At 36.1% G+C, this 24340-nt stretch overlaps 1 protein-coding gene across 2 annotated transcripts in view; it reads right to left on the minus strand.

Moving 5' to 3' along the window:
- Abca5 (ATP binding cassette subfamily A member 5) overlaps positions 1–24340 on the minus strand; it is a 74827-nt gene that overhangs the window by 49734 nt on the left and 753 nt on the right. For both annotated transcript variants that reach the window (XR_009057390.1, XM_057774266.1), the window contains exons 2-11: positions 18049–18164; positions 16853–17057; positions 15445–15606; positions 11744–11832; positions 9888–10117; positions 8077–8218; positions 6833–7021; positions 4135–4282; positions 3106–3274; positions 2377–2435 (exon numbers count right to left, since the gene is read on the minus strand). Coding sequence is in view for 1 of the 2 variants with exons in the window: in XM_057774266.1 (XP_057630249.1) it covers positions 2377–2435; positions 3106–3274; positions 4135–4282; positions 6833–7021; positions 8077–8218; positions 9888–10117; positions 11744–11832; positions 15445–15606; positions 16853–17057; positions 18049–18150 (1495 nt within the window). In the remaining variant the exon portion in view is untranslated. The remainder of the gene's footprint in view (positions 1–2376; positions 2436–3105; positions 3275–4134; positions 4283–6832; positions 7022–8076; positions 8219–9887; positions 10118–11743; positions 11833–15444; positions 15607–16852; positions 17058–18048; positions 18165–24340) is intronic.

Below are 24340 nucleotides of genomic sequence, written 5' to 3' on the forward strand. Positions count from 1 at the left end.
ATGCCAACTAAAACAGTTCAATAGAATATACATTTCCTATATGCTCATTAATATACATCATGAGTATTTGCAATTTTAATTATCTCGTGGTGATTTTAATTTGTATTGCCTTAATGAGTAATAACATTTAACATAATTTCATGTGCTGATATGCTATCCATTTTTCTTCACTGGTAAAATATCTAAACTTTGTCCATTTAATATATGATCTCCTTAGCATCAGGTAGCTGTCAACTTGACACAGTCCCAAGTTTTTGAGGGAGTTTCAACTGGTAGATTACTTCGCTCAGATTGGCCTGTGGGCATGTCTGTGGGACCTGTTCTTGTTGACTGGTATGGAAGGGCACACACACCACCACCAGAGGTAGGCAGTGCCACCTCTGGGGAGATAGTCCTGGTTCAGATAAGAAAGCTGAGCCAGGGAAAGCAAGCCTGCATGCAGTGTTGCTCCATGGTTTCGGCTTCAGCTCCTGGTTGTATTCCTGCCCTGACTTCCTTCAGTGATGGCCTGAAGTGTAAGATGAGAGAAAACCTTTCTTCCCCAAGTTGCTTTTGCTCAATGTGTTTATTACAGCAACAACTGTGGAACTAGAACACATAGGCTGTTGTTTTCTTATTTTTGAATTTTGAAGCACTTTTTAATATTCTAGATACAAGTGCTTTGTTGGACATAGGATTTACAAACCTTTCTTCCAGTCCATTACTTTTTCATTTCCTTAGCAGTATCTTACAAGGAGCATAAGACTTTAATTTTCAATCAGTTATAGATTGTGCTTTTGGAGCCATACATATAAAACTTTTGTTTAACCAAAACTCAAAATATTTCTCCTAGTTTTAATTCTTTAACTTTTATTGTCATAAGTTCTGTATCTGGCTGTATGACCCATTTTCCACTAGGCTTTATATACAGTACTCCACATGGGTCACAGTTCATATTTTTCTAATTTTGTTTTAAACTTTATTGAAATTTTAATTGTGCGTAAAAATATAAGTAATATTTCTATATTCTCTGTTTCACTGATCTTTCTATTTCTTTTACGTTAAAAAAAAAGTCTTGATGACTGTAATCTTGAAACAAATTAATACTAAACTCCAAATTTACTGTTGTGATTATTCACATCTGTTTGGGGAAATCTAAGTCATTTAATTTATATATAATTTTAGAATCAATTTTTCTCAAAATGAACAAAAAAGTCTAATATAACTTTGAGTGTGAATCTATAAGCTCTGGATAAAATCCACATCCGCACATCCATCCTTCCAGTCCTTAAACGTGGCGTGTCCGCCTGTCCTTGCACTTCTGTCAGAAAGCTCTGCGCGTCTTAGGATGCAAGGCTTCTACATTCTTGTCGATTTATCTATGAAGTGGATCGTATTTTTTATGTGAATAGAGTGAATAGTGGTCTTTATTTTACCTTTTTAACGTATTTTAAGTTGGAATGCAGACACACAATTGATTTGTTTATATACTTATCTTAATCCTGTCACCTTTCTGAACACATGTTTAGTTTTACTGTATTTATCACAGAGATTGATCATTTCATCTGCAAATATGTTCATTTCACTGATTCCTTTACAACCTGGGTATCATTTATTTCCTTCTCTTGTTTTTTGGCACTGGCAATAACTTTCAGTTGAATAACTCACATTGGAGGCTATAGCTAACCTTTAATGTTAAGTAAAAGAATTAAAGAATCATTTATCATTAATAGTACTGCAGCTGCAAATGATAGACTCATATTTGGGGCCTAATTTAAATTAAGAATTTGCTTATGCTCATCAAAACACACTGTTTAGAACCAAAAGGCATGCTTCAGATTAGAATAAGATATTTGAATACCTTTATCTAACAAATGCCATGAACCTAATATACTAAAAAATAAAAACTTTAAATAGGTACATTAGAAAAAAGAACGCTCAAATGCCCAATGAAGGAATGATCGAGAGCATTTGGGCCAAAGTAAAATAAAGCCAAACTAAAATACCATTGTACCCTACCAGAGTAAAGTCACATAGATTAGAAATGGCAGGGTATGTGTATTTTACTGATCCAATACTGACACATACTCATGTACCCCAATTCTTAAGACAGTTCATCACAACAAAAAGGAATCTGAAAAACAGATAACTAATATGCATCCCTGTGCACAAGAGTAAAGTGTAAAAGAACAGAACATAAGTTGGTTCAAACCATTGGGTATTTTCATGTTAACAGACACCACTTTCTGGCTTTATCAGTTTCCATGTTTTAAATTTTATTATCAACATTAGTCACATAAAGTATCTATAATGGCAAGACAGAAAATCACGACGGTAGGTTTAAACTTCTCCAGCGTATTATGATGTTATGAACTAAATTCTTGGCAGGCTACTTACTTCTCAAAGCTTCCACGTTTTCGTTTTTTTTTCTATAGGCCTTCTGAATACCACTTATTCTGAAAAACACAGATTTACACTAAATGTATACACAAAATTTATGATTATACATGCTTACATGTATATTTTTATCCAAGCTGTCTTAATTGCTGTACCTGTTAAATTTTGAACTAGATTTGCATCTCTAGCAATATAAGACACTCTCCACATTATTAAGACAGTGATGTAAGCACATACTTGGGTAACAGATATTAAATTTGAGGGGGAAATGGATGGGTGAAACTAGAAGGATATTTTGTAATCACACATGTTTAAAACACAAATAAATTTGCATTCTCGTAGAAAAAGTAGAGGAAATAAAAGGCGGAAATATTTAATAGGAAAAAATAATAAACCACTTTCCTACTAAAACAAAAACCATAGAAAACTGACATTAAGGACCCCGCTTCCTAAGAAGCCATGGCTGCACTGCTGGTCTCTATTCGTGTATTGCTCGCTCATTCTCACGCCAGACAACTTCTAAGGGAAGCACTTGTTTCAAGGAATTTACAGATTATTTTCATCTTTCATTAATTAAAAGCTTTTATATTCATAAAGGGGATAGAAACTCGGTGTTGTTTCATGTCAGCATTATCAAACTGCTTACAAATCTTATGATAGTATATTATAGAATTTAAAAGTCACAATTTCCATCAACCAATTACCTACACTTCCAAAAATGAATCATACCTTATAGCTTCTTTTCCTATGAATTCTGAAGAAACAGGCTCAACAATTTCACTAAGACTAATATTCCCATTAATGTTGCCCTCTGATAGCTCCTTATAATTTCTTTTGGTTTTTGACCAATATGATGGTTTTAGAAAGTATAAAGATGATCTCCTTAAGCCAAATTCCCCTAAAAAATAGAAATTAAAAACTGAGTTATAAGAAATTATTTCTGAAAGCATTTTTAAAATCATATTAAATAACCTTATTTTACTTAATTTTAATTTTAAAAGTCATTATTAGATGGGTGTGGTAGCACACACATCGAATCCTAACATTTAGGAAACAGAGGCAGACAGATTCCGAGTTTAAAACCAGCAGAAACTACACAGCGAGTTCCAGATCAGAAAAGATTATAGAGTAAGATCTTGTCTAAAAAAAATAGTAATGATTAATTATATAACATCATATTAAGTAGTACTGACCATATTAGACAGACCTTGAATACAGAAAGATGTAATGAGGAACTCAAGAACAACACATGGTGAAGATGAAGGGTGACACGGTGAGCCTGGAAATCACACACACAACACTACAGGGACTCAGCAGGCTGCATTTACATACTTACACATTCAGACAGATATTTAGACAGACAGAAAGAAAGACACAGATGTAACTACAACAAAAAAAGGGGCCATGAATGGGGGGGGGATGAAAAGAACTGAAGGAAGTAAAGTGAAAGGGACACAGTGTGATTGCATTTCAGTTTTCAAAAGGCGAAGGAAAGTGTGTGGAGTTACAAGGCTGCTTCCCAGGTTTGGATCTTAGAGGATAAAACAGAAGAGTTGAAGATAATAAAGGAGTGAGTGGTGAAGTTTCTCTCCTATTATATAATCTGTCCACTACTGTGAATATATGCATATATATTACTTAAAAGCAAATTAAACCATCAACGACTTAAAATACTCTGACTAGGACATAAAAAAAAAGTTAAACTGATCCTATAAGAGCAGTATTACTTTAGAATCTCCACAGTAACCAAGCACATACCTGGAATGACTTGATCAAGATACACAGCCAGGAGGACATAGAACACACTGTCCAGAGCAAGCATGATAACAGTAATGATGAGAGGATAGGGGCCTTCACACAGGTTAGAAAATAAGGCGCCTTCGTTGAAATCTTCTAGATGCATGACCTGAAAACAAAACACCAGCTTCACTCCATAGAAGTGATTACGACAAAGCTGACACTGCTAAGCACAACTCTATATCCAGAGTGACATTAGGAGAGCTATTTAAAAGTAATTAGTAACATGCTCTTATAAGGGAAACAATTTTTTTAATATTTTTAAAAAGGTTATCTAAATGATTCATTTAATCATGGTTTCTATTCTGTGTGAAGTTTTGCATGTTTGTTTTGCTTTTTGAGACAGAGTCTCTCTCTGTGTAGACCAGGCTGGCCTTGAACTCACAGATGTCTGCTTGCCTCTGCTTCCTGATTATAGGATTTAAAGGCGTGCTGAGAGTAAAGGAATGTACCATCATGTCCACCTTTTCTTTTTTCCCACTCTGTGCTTCTTAAGTTTGTGTGCAACAGTACAGTCTCAAAGCGTATAACAATGCTTGAGTTACAAGTAATTAATATATTTATAAATAATCTACTGTTACGTTATCTCATAAAACACCTACAAAACATCAAATATAAACCACATATAATAATTGAGTTTATGTTCTACTCTATAAATAGGTCCTTATGAGACTTTTTTCATTTGATTCTAACTATACATGTAAGACAAATAAAAAACCAAATTTATAATATGAATATTCTTAATTTTAAATTTTGGTTTTTTATTTTATGTATACAAGTGTTTTATCTGCATATATGTCTGGGCACCATGTGTGTACCTGGTACCCATGGAAGAAAAAGGAGCATCAGATTCCTATAACTAGAATTAAAACCACTTGAAAGCCACCATCTAGGTACTAGCAAATGGACTTTGAACCTCTGGAAAAGTAACTAATTCACTTAACCACTAAGACATTTCTTCTGCAATCATACTACAAAAGCATTTGTTCAACTATGTTCATAGCAGCATTATTTGTAATAGCCAGAACCTGGAAACAACCTAGATGCCCCTCAACTGAAGAATGGATAAAGAAAATGTGGCACATTTACACATTTGAGTACTACTCAGGGGTAATAAACAAGGACATCTTGAATTTTGCATGCAAATGGATGGAATTAGAAAACACTATCCTGAGTGAGGTAACCCAGACCCAGAAAGATGAATATGGTATGTTCGCACTCATAAGCGGATACTAGCTATAAACAAAGGACATTAAGCCTATAGTTCATGATCCTAGAAAAGCTAAGTAATAACCCACAGAAAAACATATATAGATCCACCTGGAAATTGGAAACAGAGAAGATCGCCTGATAAAACTGGGAGCAGGGGGTAGGGGGAGAAGGAAGGTAGAAGGGGAAGAGGCGGGAGAAGGGGAGGACTGAGGAGAACCTGAGGGAATAGGATAGTTGAGATGGACAAAGGACAGAGATGAGAACAATGAAAGAGATATCTTGATTGAGGGAGCCATTATAGGGTTAGCAGAAACCTGGCTCTAGAGAAATTCCCAGGAATCCACAAGGATGACCCTGCCTAAGACCCTAAGCAATAGAGGAGATGGGGCCCAATCTTGACTTGCTCTGTAGTCAGACTGATGAATATCTTAAATATCACCAGCAACTGATGGAGGCAGAGACCCACATCAGAGCACTGAACTGAGCTCCCAAAGTCCAGTGGAAGAGTGGGAGGAGTGAGAATATGAGCAAAGAGGTCAAGACTATGATGGGACCACCCACTGAAACAGTTTACCTGAGCTAATAGGAGTGCATCAACTCCAGCCGGACTGGGAAGGAACAAGCATAGGACCAAACTAGTCCCACTGAATGTGCCTGACAGTTGCATTGCTGGGGCAGACTGAGGGGCCACTGGCAGTGGCACCAGGATCTATCTCTACTGCATGTACTGGCTTTTTGGGATCTATTCTCTTTGGGTGCACACCTTGCTCAGTCTAGATATAGTAGGGAGGGCCTTGGACCTTCCACAAAGCAATGTGCCTTACCCTCTCTGAGGATTAGATAGGGGTGAGGTGGGGGGGGGGAATGGGAGGAGGGGAGAGAGTGGGAACTTGGATTGGTATTTTTTTTAAATCTAATTAATAAATAATGAAAAAGACATTTCTGCTGCCTGAATTCTAAATATTATTTAGATGAATGACTATTCCACGGTTCCTAAACTAATGAAACCTATTACACACACGTATTTAATTATTTTACTCATGAAACTTTGCTCTGTGTCATACACAACTTTCTGCTCAGCATTCTTCTGAAATAAACGTATAAGTGTTTACGATAGAGCAATGAAGATTATTTGTAACTCAAACGAGTGACTCCTAATAAACTGAATTATTACACTGAACTAGAGTTATGAAACACACTAAGCAAAACCTGCAGAACTTGTAAGCAAGATACTTAATGAGAACTTAAAATTGGAAACATTCTAAGTGAGAGCAGATATAATATAGACTGCAGTACATTTCTTTCTGATGGGATATAACAGTTTTCCTGCATTGCTTTCTCATGAAATGTTAGTGTTGTTTGTTTAGATGTCAGTGACAGGACAAGACACTGCACTGAACCGGAAGAAGAGAAAACAGCGGTGGATGGAAGATGCATTATCACCTACCTGGGCAATACCGATCAGAAAGGTACACTGACAGAAAGGACTGAAGAGCCACACTAGAGATTTGGGGAAGCTTTCCATGAGGACTATCAAAAGGCCAACAAATCCAAACGCCACAGTGAAGAAAAACTCAGCTACTCCCACGTGTTTCGACTTTTTAAAAAGAGGTGTCAGCATTAAAGCAAAAAACACCTAAAAAACATAAATGTTAAGGTTAATGTATAACTCATATACACTGACACAAAAGCAAAATTAACTTTTTTGTGAAAGAAAGGTCTATTCATGAGAAACCACAGCTGTTAAAACACAATTTCTAAATGTTAGGGGAAGATACTTTGTTTTCACACAGAGACACACATTTAAAAATTTTAAATTGGCAAATATTGATGCCTACATTTTATCTGTATAATAGGAACATAACCACATTTATACAGTAGAGACCATAAGGAACAATGTAATGGCTAGTTAGTTTCAGGGACCCACCTGTGTCTATCCCCTCATCTTCCCAATCCTCACACCTACACTGGTGTTTCAGACACACACTGATGCACCCAGACTTTATATGGGAGCTAGAGATCTTAACTCAGGCCCTTATCTTTGTCAGACAAGCATTTTACCTACTGGGTCATCACCCCAAGTCCCCAGCAAGCTTTTAAACAAGGAACCTATGTTTTAAACTGAGTGCTGAAAATGATATATTAGATCATTATACTGGAAATATGAGTTATTTATAATTTATTATTTAAAGAATGGAAATGATAGTAAAATTATTTAACAATATACAAATGGGCATATAAATCAATCATAATGAAAACTGGAATCATTTAAATAATGCCAGTCACTACATTCATCAGTCAGTATACCAAATGAATATCAAGACTACTAAAGAACTACATTAAAAAAAAAAAAAACTTTAAAACTTATTGTCCTGTAACATAAACTAACTTGAAAAAGTCAAGGCCTCATGAAAGGGGGAAAAATACAGCAGTGTGCAATCTTACACCAACTATCTAAAGACAACAGCAGAAGAACTATGTAAAATACAATACACCAAAACAAGTTAGATTTAAATATGAGGTTATAATTTTTCTAAAAACTTTGTAACACAATACTACATCATGTACTATCTAGTTATTTATCTGCAACTTAGTAAAAATATCTTTAATGGAAAATTGACTAAATTAACCAAAGAAAAAGGCCATGACTACATTACCAAGGTACTTTGATATTTCGAGTTAAATACTCACAGATGATAATCCATATAAGAAGAACAGCAGAAAAATCACAAGGCTGCTACTCTGAGGAAATAAGGAAGAAGCTGTAGCAATGACTGCCATAAGAAGTGACATGAGGAAAATTAAACTTGTATACAGAAGAACCCAGGAAAGCCTACAATAAAAGCACGAACACATTTATAGTCAAACAAACACACTTTAGCAGGGAAAAAATTACTTTAAACTAAACTTAAAATTAGTTTTAGCCATTTTGTTCTTTAAATGAATTTATCTGCATGTGTTCATGTACTGAAATTAATATTGTTAAGTAACCCAGAATAAAGTATTAGTCAAGTCACAGGTGGATGTGATTGATATGGAGATAAAATACTATCTCTCAGCACCAAAAAGTTTTAAACTGCAATAGTAATTCATGGTTAAAGCTAAAACACTCAAAAATCCAAGAGAGCAGCAGCATCTCTGATTCTCTTAAACTGTGACAGTTTCATAAGTCAATATAATTATTTTATTTGTAAAATGAACTATAATTAATCCCCTGATTATCAAAAACACAAAAGTTCTTACCAATTAATGACATAAATTACCATACTCACACCAATGTAAGCTGCTGATTAATAAGATCAACAAGAGTCACTATTTTTACTCAAGATTTTCCCTCATATCCCTGTGAGTTCGAGGCCAGCCTGGTCTACCTAGGAAGCTCCAAAGCAGCCAGAATTACTTGGGGAGATCCTCTCTCAAAAAAACAGTGTGGAGCTAGAGAGACTGCTCAGTGGTTAAGACTGCTTGTTGCTCTTACAGGTGACCTGGGTTTGATTCCTAGAACTGACATAGAGGTAAGAACCATCTGTAACTCCAGTTCCAGAAAATCTAATTCTCTCTTTTGGCTTCTGCAGACAATGCATGCACATGGTGCACAAATATGCAGGCAAAACACCCATACATAGGAAATAAAAGTAAAATTTAAAACACCAATAAATTGGTAAAAACCTAATAAAAGTTTTATAATTGTTACAATAGGCCAAATAAAAAATTGTAAATGCATCTTTTAATAGCAACTTACACAGTACTAACCTTCCTCCTAAATGAGCTAAAAGAAACCAATTTTTGTTTGAAACAGCATCTGGCAATGTAGCCTAGGCTGGCCTCAGACTCAAGACCCTCCTGACTCGATTTCTTGAGCAGTAGCATTATAGGCATGCACAAGCCAGTCAGTTTATAAACAAAGTATCTTATTACACAGTAGAAAGAAAAATTACTTAGCTATTTAAAATATTCATGGCTCCATAAAATCAGCACTGTACCAAAACTCTGATATACTAGTGCTCACCTGTGGAGATTGTTTTCTCAACTGTATCTCTATAAAGTACCTGTGTGTTCCTCACCTTACTCTACTCAAGTTTCCAAGAGGGAAAAAGAGTTCAGAAGCCACACGTGCAGACCCTGATCTTTTTAACTACATTTTCAGTGTTATGTATGTGCTGTGACATCAGGGAAGGACATTAATAGACAACTTTTAGTTTTTGGAGATTTCAGATCTTCAGTGAAATGATATGATGGAATTCGTGGTACATGCTTCGTAGGTTCAAACAGAATGTAAAATAATATTTAAATGTATTATCAACACAAACTTCCCACATTGCTCTTTCCTTATAGTAAAAGAAGCAACTAATTGGCTGGTCACAAACTCTAAGTAAAACGGAAACATTATAAGGAATCAGGATCAGCAAAGTATTAAACTATGTAAATTAAAGTATACTGCTCAAGATCTGCATATTTAAAACAACTGTTAGCTATACTAAATAATAAACCGTTAAACATACCAAAAAGCAGTGTCATGAAGTCCCATTATCTTTAAAAATTCCTTTAGCTTTTTTTCTTTTTCTGCTACAATGTGAATTGCCAAAAAGTACCCAAAAGGTGAAAACGCTATGACTAGATAGATTAAAATGACTCCTCGGGGAAAAGTGTCTATTTCTACAACGGCAGCTTCTCCCATGATAACAGCTTTGGTTGACTCCAGCTCCTTCCATAGGGAAACATTGGTCTTCCACTATAATTAGAAAATGTAAATACATTAATTTAGTTCTGACAATAGCTCCTAATAAAATGTGCTTATTACTACCTAAAATTAGTAAGTAACCTCATGCAAATAAAATACTCAGAAAGCCACACTCTTGAAATAAAGTGAGTAACCACAATATCATTATAAAAAGCAGAAATCTGCTCTTAATTCATTCTGGAAATTAAAAGTTTGAAGATTGGAATGAATAAATTTTGATTTAATTCATCCAATAAAATAAAAGCATATGATTCTATTAACACATTAAGAAGATTAAAGTCATAATAAAAATATGCTTGCTTCTTCAGAGCTGAGGCTTGTAGGCATGATTAACAAGCACCATTCCTATAACTATATACAAAAAGGCTCTTTCATGTAAAGAACATGCTTTCTTCCTGAGTTAAAATTGGTACACACGGACATATTTATAGAATGATGTAATAAAAATACTCATCAATTGATACTTCTACTAGTCACATGAATGCCTAAACTACAACTCTGTACTACCCACAGTGTCTGCACTTGTGATGGCTAATGTCTCACTAAAACACAATTAAGTTCTGTATTATCTTCATAGAGACACATCTAATGTTTCATTCTTTATCCGAACAGCACAACTGAAGTAACACAGTATTAAAAACCCGAATACAGTCATATCATGCAAGCTGCAACTTTTTAAGACAATTCTAGGCACATCATCTTATTTAGTTCTCCACAAGACTCCCGTCATAAAAAAGCATGACTATTACAGTCGGTGTTCTACCTAGCACTTTAACAGCGAGAAGAGACAGGACTCTTGCTTACAAACCCTAATTCCATTACCATTCATATATACTCGAAATGTAGTTTGGTAGAGAAGACTGCTTATATGCACTTTATATTAAAATATTTTATAGTAAATTTCAACTTGAAAAAGCAAACAGGAAAAAGCCCACAGATCCTAGGGGAAACGGAGAAATGTAATATACAATTCTAGAGTTCTAGCTTAAGGCACAAAATTTAAGGCTAGTTTCTCTACACTGTGAAGTGTGGAATCAGGCTATAACTTTAGAACATAATTTAAGAATGTACACACCACCGTAGAGGCAGAGTTGTACTAAAGCACAGATTTAGGAGTCAAAAGACCATAATCTGATCCTCTGCCAGGAATTCAGAGTTCTAAAGCTACTTATATAAAGTAATATATTTCAGTTTCAGTCTCAGAAGGTTATTAAACATTAAGTAAGTTTATATGGGAACATAGCTTAGAAACATTGTAAATAAGGGATAAATGTTGAATAGAAAATAAAATCTAGCAGTACGATTAAGATAAGGAAGGTAGTCACCTTCTTTAACTTATTTGTATTCAAGGGAAAGGTCTAAAGGTTCACATACTTCATAATATAGGAATATTTCAAAAATATTACCTATAATCAATAAATATATAATATAAATTATATTCATAAAACTATACAATAAAAATAGGCTTCAAAAAGTATTAAATTAGAAAATATTTCCATTTTATCTTTTTCTCAAATAATTGTATCATGTATTATATATATTTTTACCTAACTTAACTAAAGCCAACTTTAAAGAATTAAGGAAATGTGGTTTGATTTTCTTCCTTTGTTACAGTACCTGTATAATGGCAGCATCTATTGATGCCTGTAAAGCTGTGAACCCTGAGGACCAGTATTGAGCAGCATCACACGATTTTGAACAACCAGCTACAGGGAGGAAAATATAGATTTAAGATTCTGTACAATACTGTAAGTGCTTTCTTCTGAAAACAGCACATGAAAGGTTACCAAAGTAGCACAATCACTCTCTATAAGACCAAAGAAAACATGCCACTACTCTTCAAAGACAATTATCTGTGAGATTCCTATTTATTTGAATGCTCGGACTAATCACACATTAGAGGCTAGCAAGATGGGCCAGTGGGTAAAACTACCTAACCCACAAACACAAGTTCTATCCACGAAAGCCACAAAAAGTCAGATGTGGTGGTTTGTACGTAGAAGCCAAGCATTCCTACAGTGAGAGGATAGACAGAGATGGGAGAACAACCCAAGGTCACGGGCCGGTGGCCTGGGGCACAAAGCAGTAGAAAGACCGTGCCTCAACAAGATAGAAGGAGACAACCAACTTCCCAAAGTTGCTCTCTGGCCTCCAATGCAGACACAGTGGAATTTACATACAGTCACACACGTAACACATATCACACATACCATAAGAAATAAAACAAAAATAGATGTGATAGGATACTAGATGGTAAATGAATAAAGATGTAAACTCATTATAAACAGAACTATTTAAAAGTCACTTTCCCAGCCGGGCGGTGGTGGCGCACGCCTTTAATCCCAGGACTCGGGAGGCAGAGGCAGGCGGATCTCTGTGAGTTCGAGACCAGCCTGGTCTACAAGAGCTAGTTCCAGGACAGGCTCCAAAACCACAGAGAAACCCTGTCTCGAAAAACCAAAAAAAAAAAAAAAAAGTCACTTTCCCAGAGCTGAAGATGGCTTACCTATTAAGAACACTGGCTGACACTATGGAAATCAGTGTGGCTGTTCCTCAGGAAGCTGGGAATCAATCTAACTCAAAGTTCCAATGTATTACTCTTGGGCATACGCCCAAAGGATGTTTTATCCTATGACAGAGACACTTGTTCAATCATGTTCATTGCTGTGCTCTTCAGAAAAGCCAACTGACAGCAAGGCCCCATTACTGAAGACAACACCTACACAACTCATTGAACATGGAGATGCCAAACTGGTACCTACACAGAGCATTCACACCTATGTTTCAAGGTGTTTTTTACAGGAATGTACTCTATATGCTATCAAAAGAGAAACATAAACACCAAGCAGTCACACACCCTTTGTCTACCTGGTGTACTACTACAAGATATGCCAGGGAAATGTTGGCACAAAGTCTGTGAGAGTAACCAACCAACCAATTGTTGTTCTGACTTAAAGCCCACTACATAATCAACAACCAGATCAACAACCAGAGACTAGCTAGCTCAGAGACCTAGGGCAAAACCAAATAATACAAATCTAAAAAAAAAGAAAAAAAGAAAAAAGTGTAGTCATAAAATGACTATTAATGATATTCTGCTCTACTCACAGATCTGTGCATTATTCAACCTTCACCAGAGAAGCCCCCTCCTGCAGCATATGGGAATGAATATAGAGACCCACATTCAGACATTACAAAGAGAGTGAGAGATATTGAAACACTCAGCCCTAATGTCTCCATCAAATTCCCTCCCTTCAGGGAACTCCAAAGAAGAGAGGGGAAAGACTTTAAGAGCCAGAGGAGATGGAGAACACACACACACCAAAAACAAACAAGGCCCTCTAAAGCAACATGAGCAAAGCTCATATGAACTCACTGACACTGAAGCAGCATGCACAGGGACTGCAGGGGTCTGCACTAGGCCCTCTGCACTTTCATGATGGTTTCCAGTTTACTGTTTTTTATGGGATTCCTGAGTGCACAACTGCATGGGCCTCTGATTATTGTACCTGCTCTTGGGCTCTTTTCTTTCTGAAGGTCTGTCTTTGATGTGGTAGTTTTTGTTTTAGCTTACATTTTATTTTGTCATATTTCTAAAAATAGAGGAAATGAATGAATGAATGAATGAATGAATGAACGAACGAACATAAACTTTGCCACTAGAGTATAGGTTAACAACGGAACTGTCATTTTATACCTGCTGGCACACAGAAAACCAGTTTCCTCCAATGGAATGAAAACTGTTCCAGGGAAGATCTCATGTCAGGAGTAGCTGTCCAGCAAATAATAGACTCCACAGGGCTTTTGTTTGTGTGTTTTTATTTGGTTACAGTTTTGGTGTTTAGTTTTGTTTACCTCCTGGGGGATATAATCTGTTTTCTATAAGCGTTCTGTGTTTGTATTGGTGATGTAGGATGTCCTTCTGTATGTGCTGCTTTACTGGTTGATGAATAAAGCTGCTTCAACCTATATGGTAGGACAGGATAAAGCCAGAAGGGAAACCTGAACAGAGATGTAGTGAGAGATTATGTGGAGTTAGGGAGATGCCAAGTAGAAGGAGAAAGATGCCAGTCACCAGCCAGAACTTTACCCTGTAAGCCTCATGGCGATACACAGATTAACAGAAATGGGTTAATTTAAGAATTAAGAGATAGTTAATAGGAAGTCTGAGCTAATAGGCTGAACAGTCTTGTAATTAATATAGTTTCTGTGTTAATACTTGGGTCTGGGTAGTCAGGAAACAAATGAGTGGTCTCCACCTACATATTGGTCTTTTGAGAAATAATGAAGTTAGGTGGGTAGGGAGGAAGAAAGGATCTGGACAAACGGGAAAGGGAAAGAATATGATACATACATACATATATATATATATTTGTTTCAAGTAATAAATAAGTAAATAATATAGAAGGGAGGGAGGGAGGGAGGAACGGAGAGAGGTAGGGAGGGCAGATGGACACTGGGTGCTCTTCCGGAGCACCCAGGTTCAGTTCCCAGCAGATGGCTCACAGTCACACGAAACTCCTGTTCCAGGGGATCCAAACCCCTCTCCTGACCTCTGTGAGCACCAGGCATGCACATGATACATATTAATAGGCAAAACAGTTATAAATACAAAATAAAAAATAGGTCACCTTTTATGTTTTAAGGTAAATCATTCTATAATGCACATTTATCTCTGACATGTGAGTAGAATTTTCTAAACATGCTTTTAGGATAAAGAAAAAACTTTCTGTACTTAATACAGTGACTTCAATATTGTACAATAAACAAAATTGATATTATATCTTCAGTTGTTTTTTAAACAACTGAAGGTAGTTCTCCATGTTTCAAATTCAAATTTCACTGGTAGGAGACCCTGACCTTCTAAACTTTTATATCATATCACAGTGAAAACGATTACATGGAGGAAAAATTATATATTTAGAAACTCATACAATGAAAGATACAATTTTGTTTTTAATGTAAATGACATTTGCATAAGTATTAAAATTAAAATAAATGTTATAGTTATTTTATATAGGATACATTTAGTATAGATAGATATTTGGAGAATGTGCACATACAATTTTTATTTCTGGATACACAGTCTCATCGTGTACCCCAGCTGACCTGGAACTCACTATGTAAATCAGGCTGAAAAGCTGCACAAGATTAAAGGTGGGTGCCACCATGTCTGACCTCATACCTAAATTTTTTATGCGGCACATACCTACCTGAACAAATACGTCAGTTGAAATGACAATACTGGACACCATCTTATTTTGATTATAAAAAAATGTACCTAACACAGAATTCAGTGATTATACATAGTTACTTACCTCTTGAATCCATATAAATAGAAGACACTGGAATCATATCAGGAAAAAAACGAAGTTCATAGGACATGGTGTCTCTGAAAACCACACCTACAAAGTTGCTTGACTTAGAAAGACTAGATGCTAGCATTTCTCTCTCATTTGCATATTCTTCAGTCGTTATAACTGCAAGATATTAGAACAATGTAATTAATTCCACAATTGCAACAGCTTACTAAAATAGAGTAGAGCCATTTTACAATTATATTTTATGAATAAAATATTTCATCAGTATTTTTTCTTAATTACAAATTTCTTATAAAATGGAGATAAGTGCAAAGAAAACAATGATACAAAATGATCAACAGTATTAGTGAGCTGTGACCTGATTACATAAACTATGTCATTACAATACATAATTTATGTCTATGACAAAGTATAATATAAAACAACATTCAGAACATTTCATCAGGACACATTATTTGAAAATTTCAATGTGTTGTAATATATTCTAATGCTGGCTAGTTTTTATATCATCTCCACTTTTAAATCTGCTTGGTTTTTGGTACTGAAATAAACGTAGGTCCTTGAACATGCCATCTATACTTTTTAAAGTCTGTAAAATTTCAGACAGAAATGAAATTATAAAAATAATAATGCAATTCAATTACCTGTCTCAAAGTAAAATAACTCCTAATAATTAAAGTTTTACTTTTAAATATTTGTTCCTATGAAGAAAATTTTTCCAGGCATGTCAAGCCCTTTGACACTGTGATACAACATAATCACCTACAAGGTTCATGCTTTAGAATCATCCGACCAATTTACAAACAAACAAAAATCTAATGTTTTAAGTAATTTTGTGTTGAACCATATCCATAGCTATCCCCTACCTCAACTACATGAAGCCCATGGACCCATAGCTGAGCATCACTACATGTGTGTTAGCAATTATGCTAAAATTCTGCAGTCTTCTTTGAACAAAATCAACCTTTTTAATATCTAATATTGTTTATTCCTCTTTAGAAGCTAAATGGAGAAAACACGGTCACTATTCGATCCGGTATGTTAAACAATTTTTAGAAATATTTTCTCCTGAGAAAATTAAAAATAATTTCCTCTCATTGTTTACAAAAGGTTAACTTCACTACAGAAGGGCCAGGATTTGTTGTAAAAGAACCTAGGACTGGAACTTAGCTTCATTATCCATTGGCTGTGCAAGTTCACATTAGTGACGTAACTCTCCTAATTTTACTGTTCTCATACATGACACCTAGCTGATTAACTAGACTGCTGTAACTCTAGCTCCAAGGAATCTTAAGGGCTCTTCTGGCCTCCGTGGATACCTGCACACACATGTACATACACTCACATGAACATATACAACATATGCATAAATAAGAATCAATCTTCTTTAAAAAGACTACAATACCATCGGGAAGATGATCAGAAGATACTCTCTGCATGATGCTGCTTGTAATATTATCCACAGGAGTATATCCAAGAATAAGGTTAGAAAGGCTAGATTTGTCCATGGGGTTAAGTTCTATATCAGATACTTCTTCATATTTCTTATTTGGATGCATCATGCTAATTAATATTAGCCAAAATAAGAAAAATAGAGGAAAAAGAATTTCCTACAATAAAAGAAACAATTACAAAGTATAAGGATGGTAGCAAAAATTAAGATTTCTATGTAAATAACATAGGTAATACTAAGGAAATTAGCAAGGAAGTGTGGTCTTCACACAGCTAGAGAAGGTAAAAGCAACCCTATCCTAAAAGAATTTCTATGGTGAGCATCCCACCAAACCCCAAAACATAGTTGATCCTTTTCAATTGAAAGGTTTTAATACTCAAGTTATATAATAAAGTGACGTAAAGATAATGTTTAAATGTCTTAAGAGTCCTGATTTAATACCCAATATATTTACTCATAAAATCCTAAAGTAACCTGCAAACAAATCCTTACAAAGATTATCATTAAAAAGAAATGAACTTGGAAAAAAGAAAAACAAGCAAATAAGTAAATGAAAAACTCTTTGGTTCTGAACTTAAAACAGTACCTTATTAATAATACCTAAAATGCTATTAAAATTACATTTAACTAGTTTATAGCCTGCTTTACTACGCATGAGCTATCATTTTATCTTGTTCCTTGTTCTGCTTGTTTCAGGAGATAGCCCATACTTGAAATTATTGCTAATTGGCCAGCTAGACTTCATTCTTTTACCAAAAGCATTCCCATGCTGGGGTACAACTCTTGTGACATAATTTTAGTATTCTTTGGCAACTTAATTCAGAAACCATACAGTGGGAAGATGTGGGGTATAAAATTGTGCAATATCGTTCCAAAAAGTTATCTGTGATATCACTTCATCAATGGGGAGAAAATGCAAAATTACATGTTGATATGAGACGTTAACTGAATTGAGTCATCGCTGATACATTTAGGAGCATTAGGTCATTCTCTTTTTTTCTTGCTATTATAAACAATACAATATGCTTTTATAAAGAGACTGAAATAATTAAATTATAAAGATGAATTCAGAAAAATTACCTTAAAATACAACACATCAAAGCAAAACAAACCATTTGAACACAAAATAATGAGTATTTTTAACTTACCTGAACGCTACTTTTTTTAGTCCTGCATTTAATTAAGTAATTTTTCAGCAGAAGTGTTCTAGTCTGTCTCCAGACTCCCACATCCCTAATTGCAGTAGCCATGTTTTCTGGATCAGCTTATTAAAAGGAAAAACAAACAAAGCTTGAACTACAAAGTAAAGCACATGTGATGTTCAATGGCAACAATATATAGATTTCTTTTTCATTTCCCAGGTAAAACAAAGCTAAGCATACTGCAAGCTATCTCTCCTGCTTGTATGGAATGCAGAAAAGAGCAATCTGACAGCTCTACAAAGCATATAACAACATGCGAAACAGGAAAATATCAAATCTGAAACAGCCCCAGACAAGCAGCGAGCTCACCACGCTTTCTCCTTTGGTGTCACTCAAACCGAGCACATGAGAACTGAGCACGAAGACAGAAAGGGCTTTAGGAGTTAACTTACAATTCTGACTTGAGGGAAAGTTAGTCTTAAAACTCAAAGAGATGTGGAAATGTCAAGTTTGTTTTTATTCATCACGTTCTTTTCTGTGTCCCTATCCTGAAAAATCCCCTTGGTGGCAGTACCAGACCATACTAACAAAAGCTCTGAGAAAGAGAAACGTTCTCTCCAAGAAGACTGGGCCGATCCACTGTTCTTTGTATATTACTGTCCTACCACTGGGTCCTGAGTACTAGTTATTGCTGCAAAAGTGAAGTGGCACGGTGACACTTTCTCACTAGAGGAGCAACAGAGCAGCCAGAGAGAAAGAGAAAATAGAGAGATCCAATAAAAGGGGGAGTTCTGAAATTCACATGACAGATCCAAACTCAAACCTTTTGAAAACTCAACTGAAGATGCAAATAGTTCAGAGAATGTGGGAATAAACTTAAAGTCAAAACCTAAAAACCTTCACAACCTGCTAAAAGAAAGTATCAACATCTCCACAAGATTAAGAAAAAGGTCAATGTCTCAAACAACCACAAATTACATGGCAAATGGCCAATATATCTCACTGTCAAAATGACAGTATTGCATGAATTTCACCAGAAACAACAAAAGCAGCATCTGCCTTCAAACTGTCATGCCACTGACAGATCAAAGAGCCAAACAAGCCCAACCTAAGAAGGAAACAAAAGATGTATAAAAGGTTATTTATGGAGTGGTAGGTGACTCTCAGTGCCCAGAGTCACCATCCACACCTAAGTTCTTATTTTACAGCTATAATTTTGTACAGCAGAATTGTGAAGATGGACACTATAAAGAAATCCCACACTAGCTCAGAATTATGTATAAGAAAGGGTTATTTATTTAGGGATAGCCTCGCAGATCACAGTCCTCTGCACCAACGGGGAACAGCAACCGAATCCAGACACCAGAAGAGGCTTTACCTTGGCATTTATAGAATAAGAGACCACGCCCAAGTGGGCTGGTATCTTGAAGGCTATTGGCTGAAGAAGCTCCCACAGCACCTTCCCCTTTTGTTTAAATAAGAGAGTTCCAAACCCAATACAAAACTATGTATACTAGGAATAGATAATCAAGTATAAAATTAGAATTACAACTAGCATAAACAATATTAAGCAAGGAGCATATGCTAAATGTTTTAATAATTCTGTTCTAAGGAGTCTAAGTTTGTATTGGAAATGGCTTGGCTAGATCATAAGAGGATGGTAACTACAACTATCTAATCTTCAACCACAGTGAAGGCCTGAGAAGGCAGATAATTACTTGAATAGAAAGAAAGTGCTATCAAGCAGCTTCCAAAATGTGCAGTAGATGATAGAGACAACTGGCTACTACCCAAAGTCTCATCTGCAGTGTTGAAGCAACCAGAAATATGCTTACGCTATCAGCCAAACAGTATTGCAAATGATATAGTTTCTGAATAATTATTTTGTGATCTGGGCAACCAGAAATGAACAATGGCCTCTCACCAATAGAACTAATTTCAAATAACAACTGGACTAAGAATCAATGCTAAAATGGCAAAATCAAACCAGGAATTAAAGCCTACATAACAGAAGACAAAGATAAAACCAGACTCTGAGAAAGTTACATGTTTGCATGTTCTCTATCCTTGCTCTTACTGTAGAGTTTGCTGGTCTCAGAAAACTCTTAGACCATAGGAAGGAATGTTCTATCTAGTGTCAGTCTGGCACAAAGAACAGCAAACAGCGTTGAAACATAGAAGTTAGTCTGGCTAAGATCTGAGGACTAAAGTTCCTACACACGAATTTTGGAATTATTTGACAAAAACTTCCAAGTAGCTAGCCATCTGGGAGTCACAGAGAAATACATGCGAAACCAGGAAGGAGTCCCTCCCTGATTGCTGGCTCTCCAGTGGGGTAACTGACAATAAAATCACTCATCTACAGATCCTGCATGCAGCACTAACAACTAGCCGAACAAGAGGTTCTACAGTGTAACTGGTGCAGAGTGGCAAGCAAGCCTGTTCAGAAGCAACCTATCACTTTCTAATGACCTGAAATCCAAGCCACGGGAGGCAGTTCACACCTGACACTATAAACCCATCAAAAGTCCATGCCTAGGGAAATCACCCAGCCCCAGTGGGAAAACCAGTATTGTTGTTTTGCTAAAAGGACATGATGTGCATCTTAAACTGCCTTCTAAATCACTATGCTTATGCGCATTAAACCAGTGCAGCTATCAGCGTTGGGGGGGAGGGGTGGCACACCTCCCTGAGGAACCATAAACAGCTAATTGAGGCTTTCATATTCTTTAGTGGTGTGGCCATTAAGCCCCCATCTACCCACCCATGTGCATGCAAACAACTCTATAATTAATCGCACTGGCCACAAAAATAAAAGTTTTTTGTTTCCGTTAAAAAAAAAACAAACAAAACTAAGAGGGAGTCTTGTTAGGAAGTTGTTTGATGGACACAAAGAACAAGGAACTAAGAGAAGATGATAGGCAGAATGTGATTAAAGTAGATCATATCTAGTTTTGCAACTGTGAATGATAAAAATTTAAAAAAAGGTCTTGTTAAACCTTCCAAAGCAATTGGTGCCGCCTTGTTTTCTATAAACTACCTAATGGAGGCCACTGATGTGAGTCTTCTCCAAAGCAAGGACAGTCTGTTCCGAGTTCTGACCGCCTCCACTTCAGATAAACAGGCAAGCAACCTTTTATAAGCAGTTTGTCTTCTCCTGATTGTTGTGATAAAAAGCTGAACGGCCAATACCTAGGCAGGAGGTATAGATGTGATTTCCAGGGAGAGAAGGGATGAGAAGAATCTAGGTGCACATGCAACACCAGGAGACACAGAAACAGGAATTACAAGATGAAAGAGAGGCAATGCCACGTGATAAAAATGCAGATTAATATAATGGGTTAGTTTAAGTTATAAGAGCTAGTTAGGAATAAGTCTAAGCTATAGGTCAAGCATTCATAATTAATTATCGTGTCCATGTCATTATTTGGAAGCTGGCAGGTGGGACAGAAAAAGTCGTTACATTTGGTTTGGAGGAATGAACTCAAGATTTTCAGGCATAGTGGCAAACGCATTCCTCCACTATGCCATCTCACTGAGTCTCCACTGTTTATTAACTGAAAAATTTGAAAGTTACAGATAATTTTTGAATGTAAGAGAATCCTATTATTTTACTAATTGCCTCTTTAAAAAATGTGCTTTCCTTAAGAGACTCTTCATTTAAAAAAAATCTCTAATTTACCTAATGTTACCATTACTTCTATCAAACGTTTTAGCTAGTAATGCATGAAATATTTTGGAATAAACGGTACCATTTAATTTTGTAAGAGGCAAAATCACCTTGAAATTAAAATGTGTTATGTAGAGCCCATTTTTAAATTCATGTTTACTTCTATGATGTATGAAGTAAGATTATAACTTATAAAGAAACTGAGCAACCTTTATATTCAGAGCTATTTACTGGTAAGATGAGGTCAGTGACCTTCTTAGCATGTTTGAAAGACACTTGGGAAAGCTCTCAGCTGAAAATATGTTCTGAATTTCCAAAAGATAACTGTTTGAGGTCATCTGTGGCCAACTCAAGCAAAGCTAATTACCACTGTTCCATTCTCCCGTTTTACTAAGTACCTATAAGTACAATTAGCTAGCATACTGCATTCCATTTTACGTCCTAACCTTGAGAACGACCATGACACTCTTAATAAAAAAAAAAGTCTTCTGCTTGCTTTTCTGACCACACCACTGGTAATACCAAAATTATCTTAATACAGACTCCTTCATCAGACCTTTTTCTGAGAGTCCTTACAGATGAAGGGTCTGCAAGCCAGGATGGAAGAGGTAGTGGTGTCTAAGCCCACCCACACCTTGCTCTGCACAATCTAAGAGTTCACAATGTGTGAGGGGTTTGGAGAGTGGCAAAATGTAGCCCTGGATAGCCATTACCTCTGAGATCCACCTGCCTGGCATGTAGCCAAATTTCTTAACAGCTTGAGGAGACAGACCAAACTTGTGATGGGCCAAAACATGAAATTCAAATTTCAGGGCTATACATGAAGTTTAATTGTAATATAGCCATGCTGTTTCATATGCGCAATGTCCATGACTGCTTTGTGCAATGAGGGCAGATTGAAACTGAGCCAGATTCTATTCAGTCAACTCCCTTACACTTTATCCAAAAAGACTGACAATTCCTTCAATCAGCTACAGGAGACAAGAGCAAGTGGGAAAAGTGGGTCACGTTTCTAACATTTTCTGAAGAATCCCTGCCCAAACAGACTTCAGGTAAATAAAATGACACGTGATGTTCTCATCTCAGTTGAGGGAAAGACTTTGGGAAAGGGCCAAATGGAATTTCTAAGCAGAGGAAAAACTATGGGAAAGCTGGACTCCCAAACGACTTGACTTGCGCACAATAAAGAGCAGAGAGTGGAGGCAGAACGCACACTGAAATGGGACAGAGTATGGGTGCACACCCTAGTGATCAGTATGAAGACTGAAACTGAAAACAGATTGTGAAACACCTTTTATGCAAAACCAAACACTACTTTTGTGCACAGCCCAGAAGCACATCTATCCCCTTCTGGACCTTTACACCAGGGGGGCATGCTTCCACTGCCGGCCAATCCCACTTTACAAGCCCGTTCACGCTCCCAATCCTCAAGCCTCCTACAACCCCATCTCCAGCATCACTTTCCAACTGTGATCTGGATTCCTGCTTCAGAGAGAAAACAGAAGCAGCCGAAAGTAATCTCTCCAGAATTCCCTCCACTTATCCACATCTGTGCCTGTCATCTGCACGTTGTAAACAATGAGCCATTACAGCCTAGACAAGACTCCGTTTCCCCAAGCACTCTAAACCATGAAAGCTTAAATGCAATCTGGATTTAGCTAGATTTTAAAGTTAAGATTTAATTTTTTTTTTTTTTTGAAAAGAGCTACTAAGCTATCCAACAATGCACTGAAAGAAAATCCTGCCCAACTATACTACTGGCTTCTCAGTGGACAAAATAAACCTTTAAATTTTAATAGGAGATCAATCATAAATGCTCTCTTCATTGAAATTTGAAAATTTACTGAAAGTGGTGACAAAATAAAATAATAATGCCAATAAAGTTTAATCAATTTGATGACAGCATGTCTTGCTGCAGAAGACGATGCAATAGAGCACATATGGCAAGTTTGCTAATACCTTGGCTTATATATACTATTAATTCTGTATAAAAGTTTAAAGTTGGCACTTTAAACTATCGCCAATCTAATTCACACACTAATAAAGACTACAATTTTTATTATTATGAAATGCTTTTATGTAATTACTTTTTCAATTAAACTCAATGGCAGGCATTAAAAATTATATTTATCTTTGTACTCTAGAAACAAAATTATTATCTGGAACGTAAAAGACAATAAACGTAAAGTATTAATAAATTTATACTAAATTTAAGATTTCCCTATGTTTAATATCATTTGAGGTTTCGCATTTTCAAGATCACATCCGATTAAACGACCTACATTTAAAGACCAAGGTCTCTTAAGTATGATTTCAGGGTAAATATCCACAAAGTGTTCTAATAATGTTCCCATCTATTGAGTCTTCTCTGAAAATACATAACAATGCTCTCTGGACAAACAAATATATATATATTATAAGTAAAACAAATAAAATATATTGGGTAGAGCGCCAGGAGTCCGGCATGCCTGCGGTAGAATCTCAGCGCTTCATTTTTTTTTCTCCCCAGCTGGGACCTTAATGAAGTTATTTAACCTCTTTAAGACCCATTTCCCACATCTACTCAACTAGAGGACCATCTCCAACCTCAGAGCAGTGTCAAATGCAGTAATGCTGACCCTGGCCCTG

This window comes from Chionomys nivalis, chromosome 7, assembly GCF_950005125.1.
Source record: "Chionomys nivalis chromosome 7, mChiNiv1.1, whole genome shotgun sequence".
Taxonomy (NCBI): Eukaryota; Metazoa; Chordata; class Mammalia; order Rodentia; family Cricetidae; genus Chionomys; species Chionomys nivalis.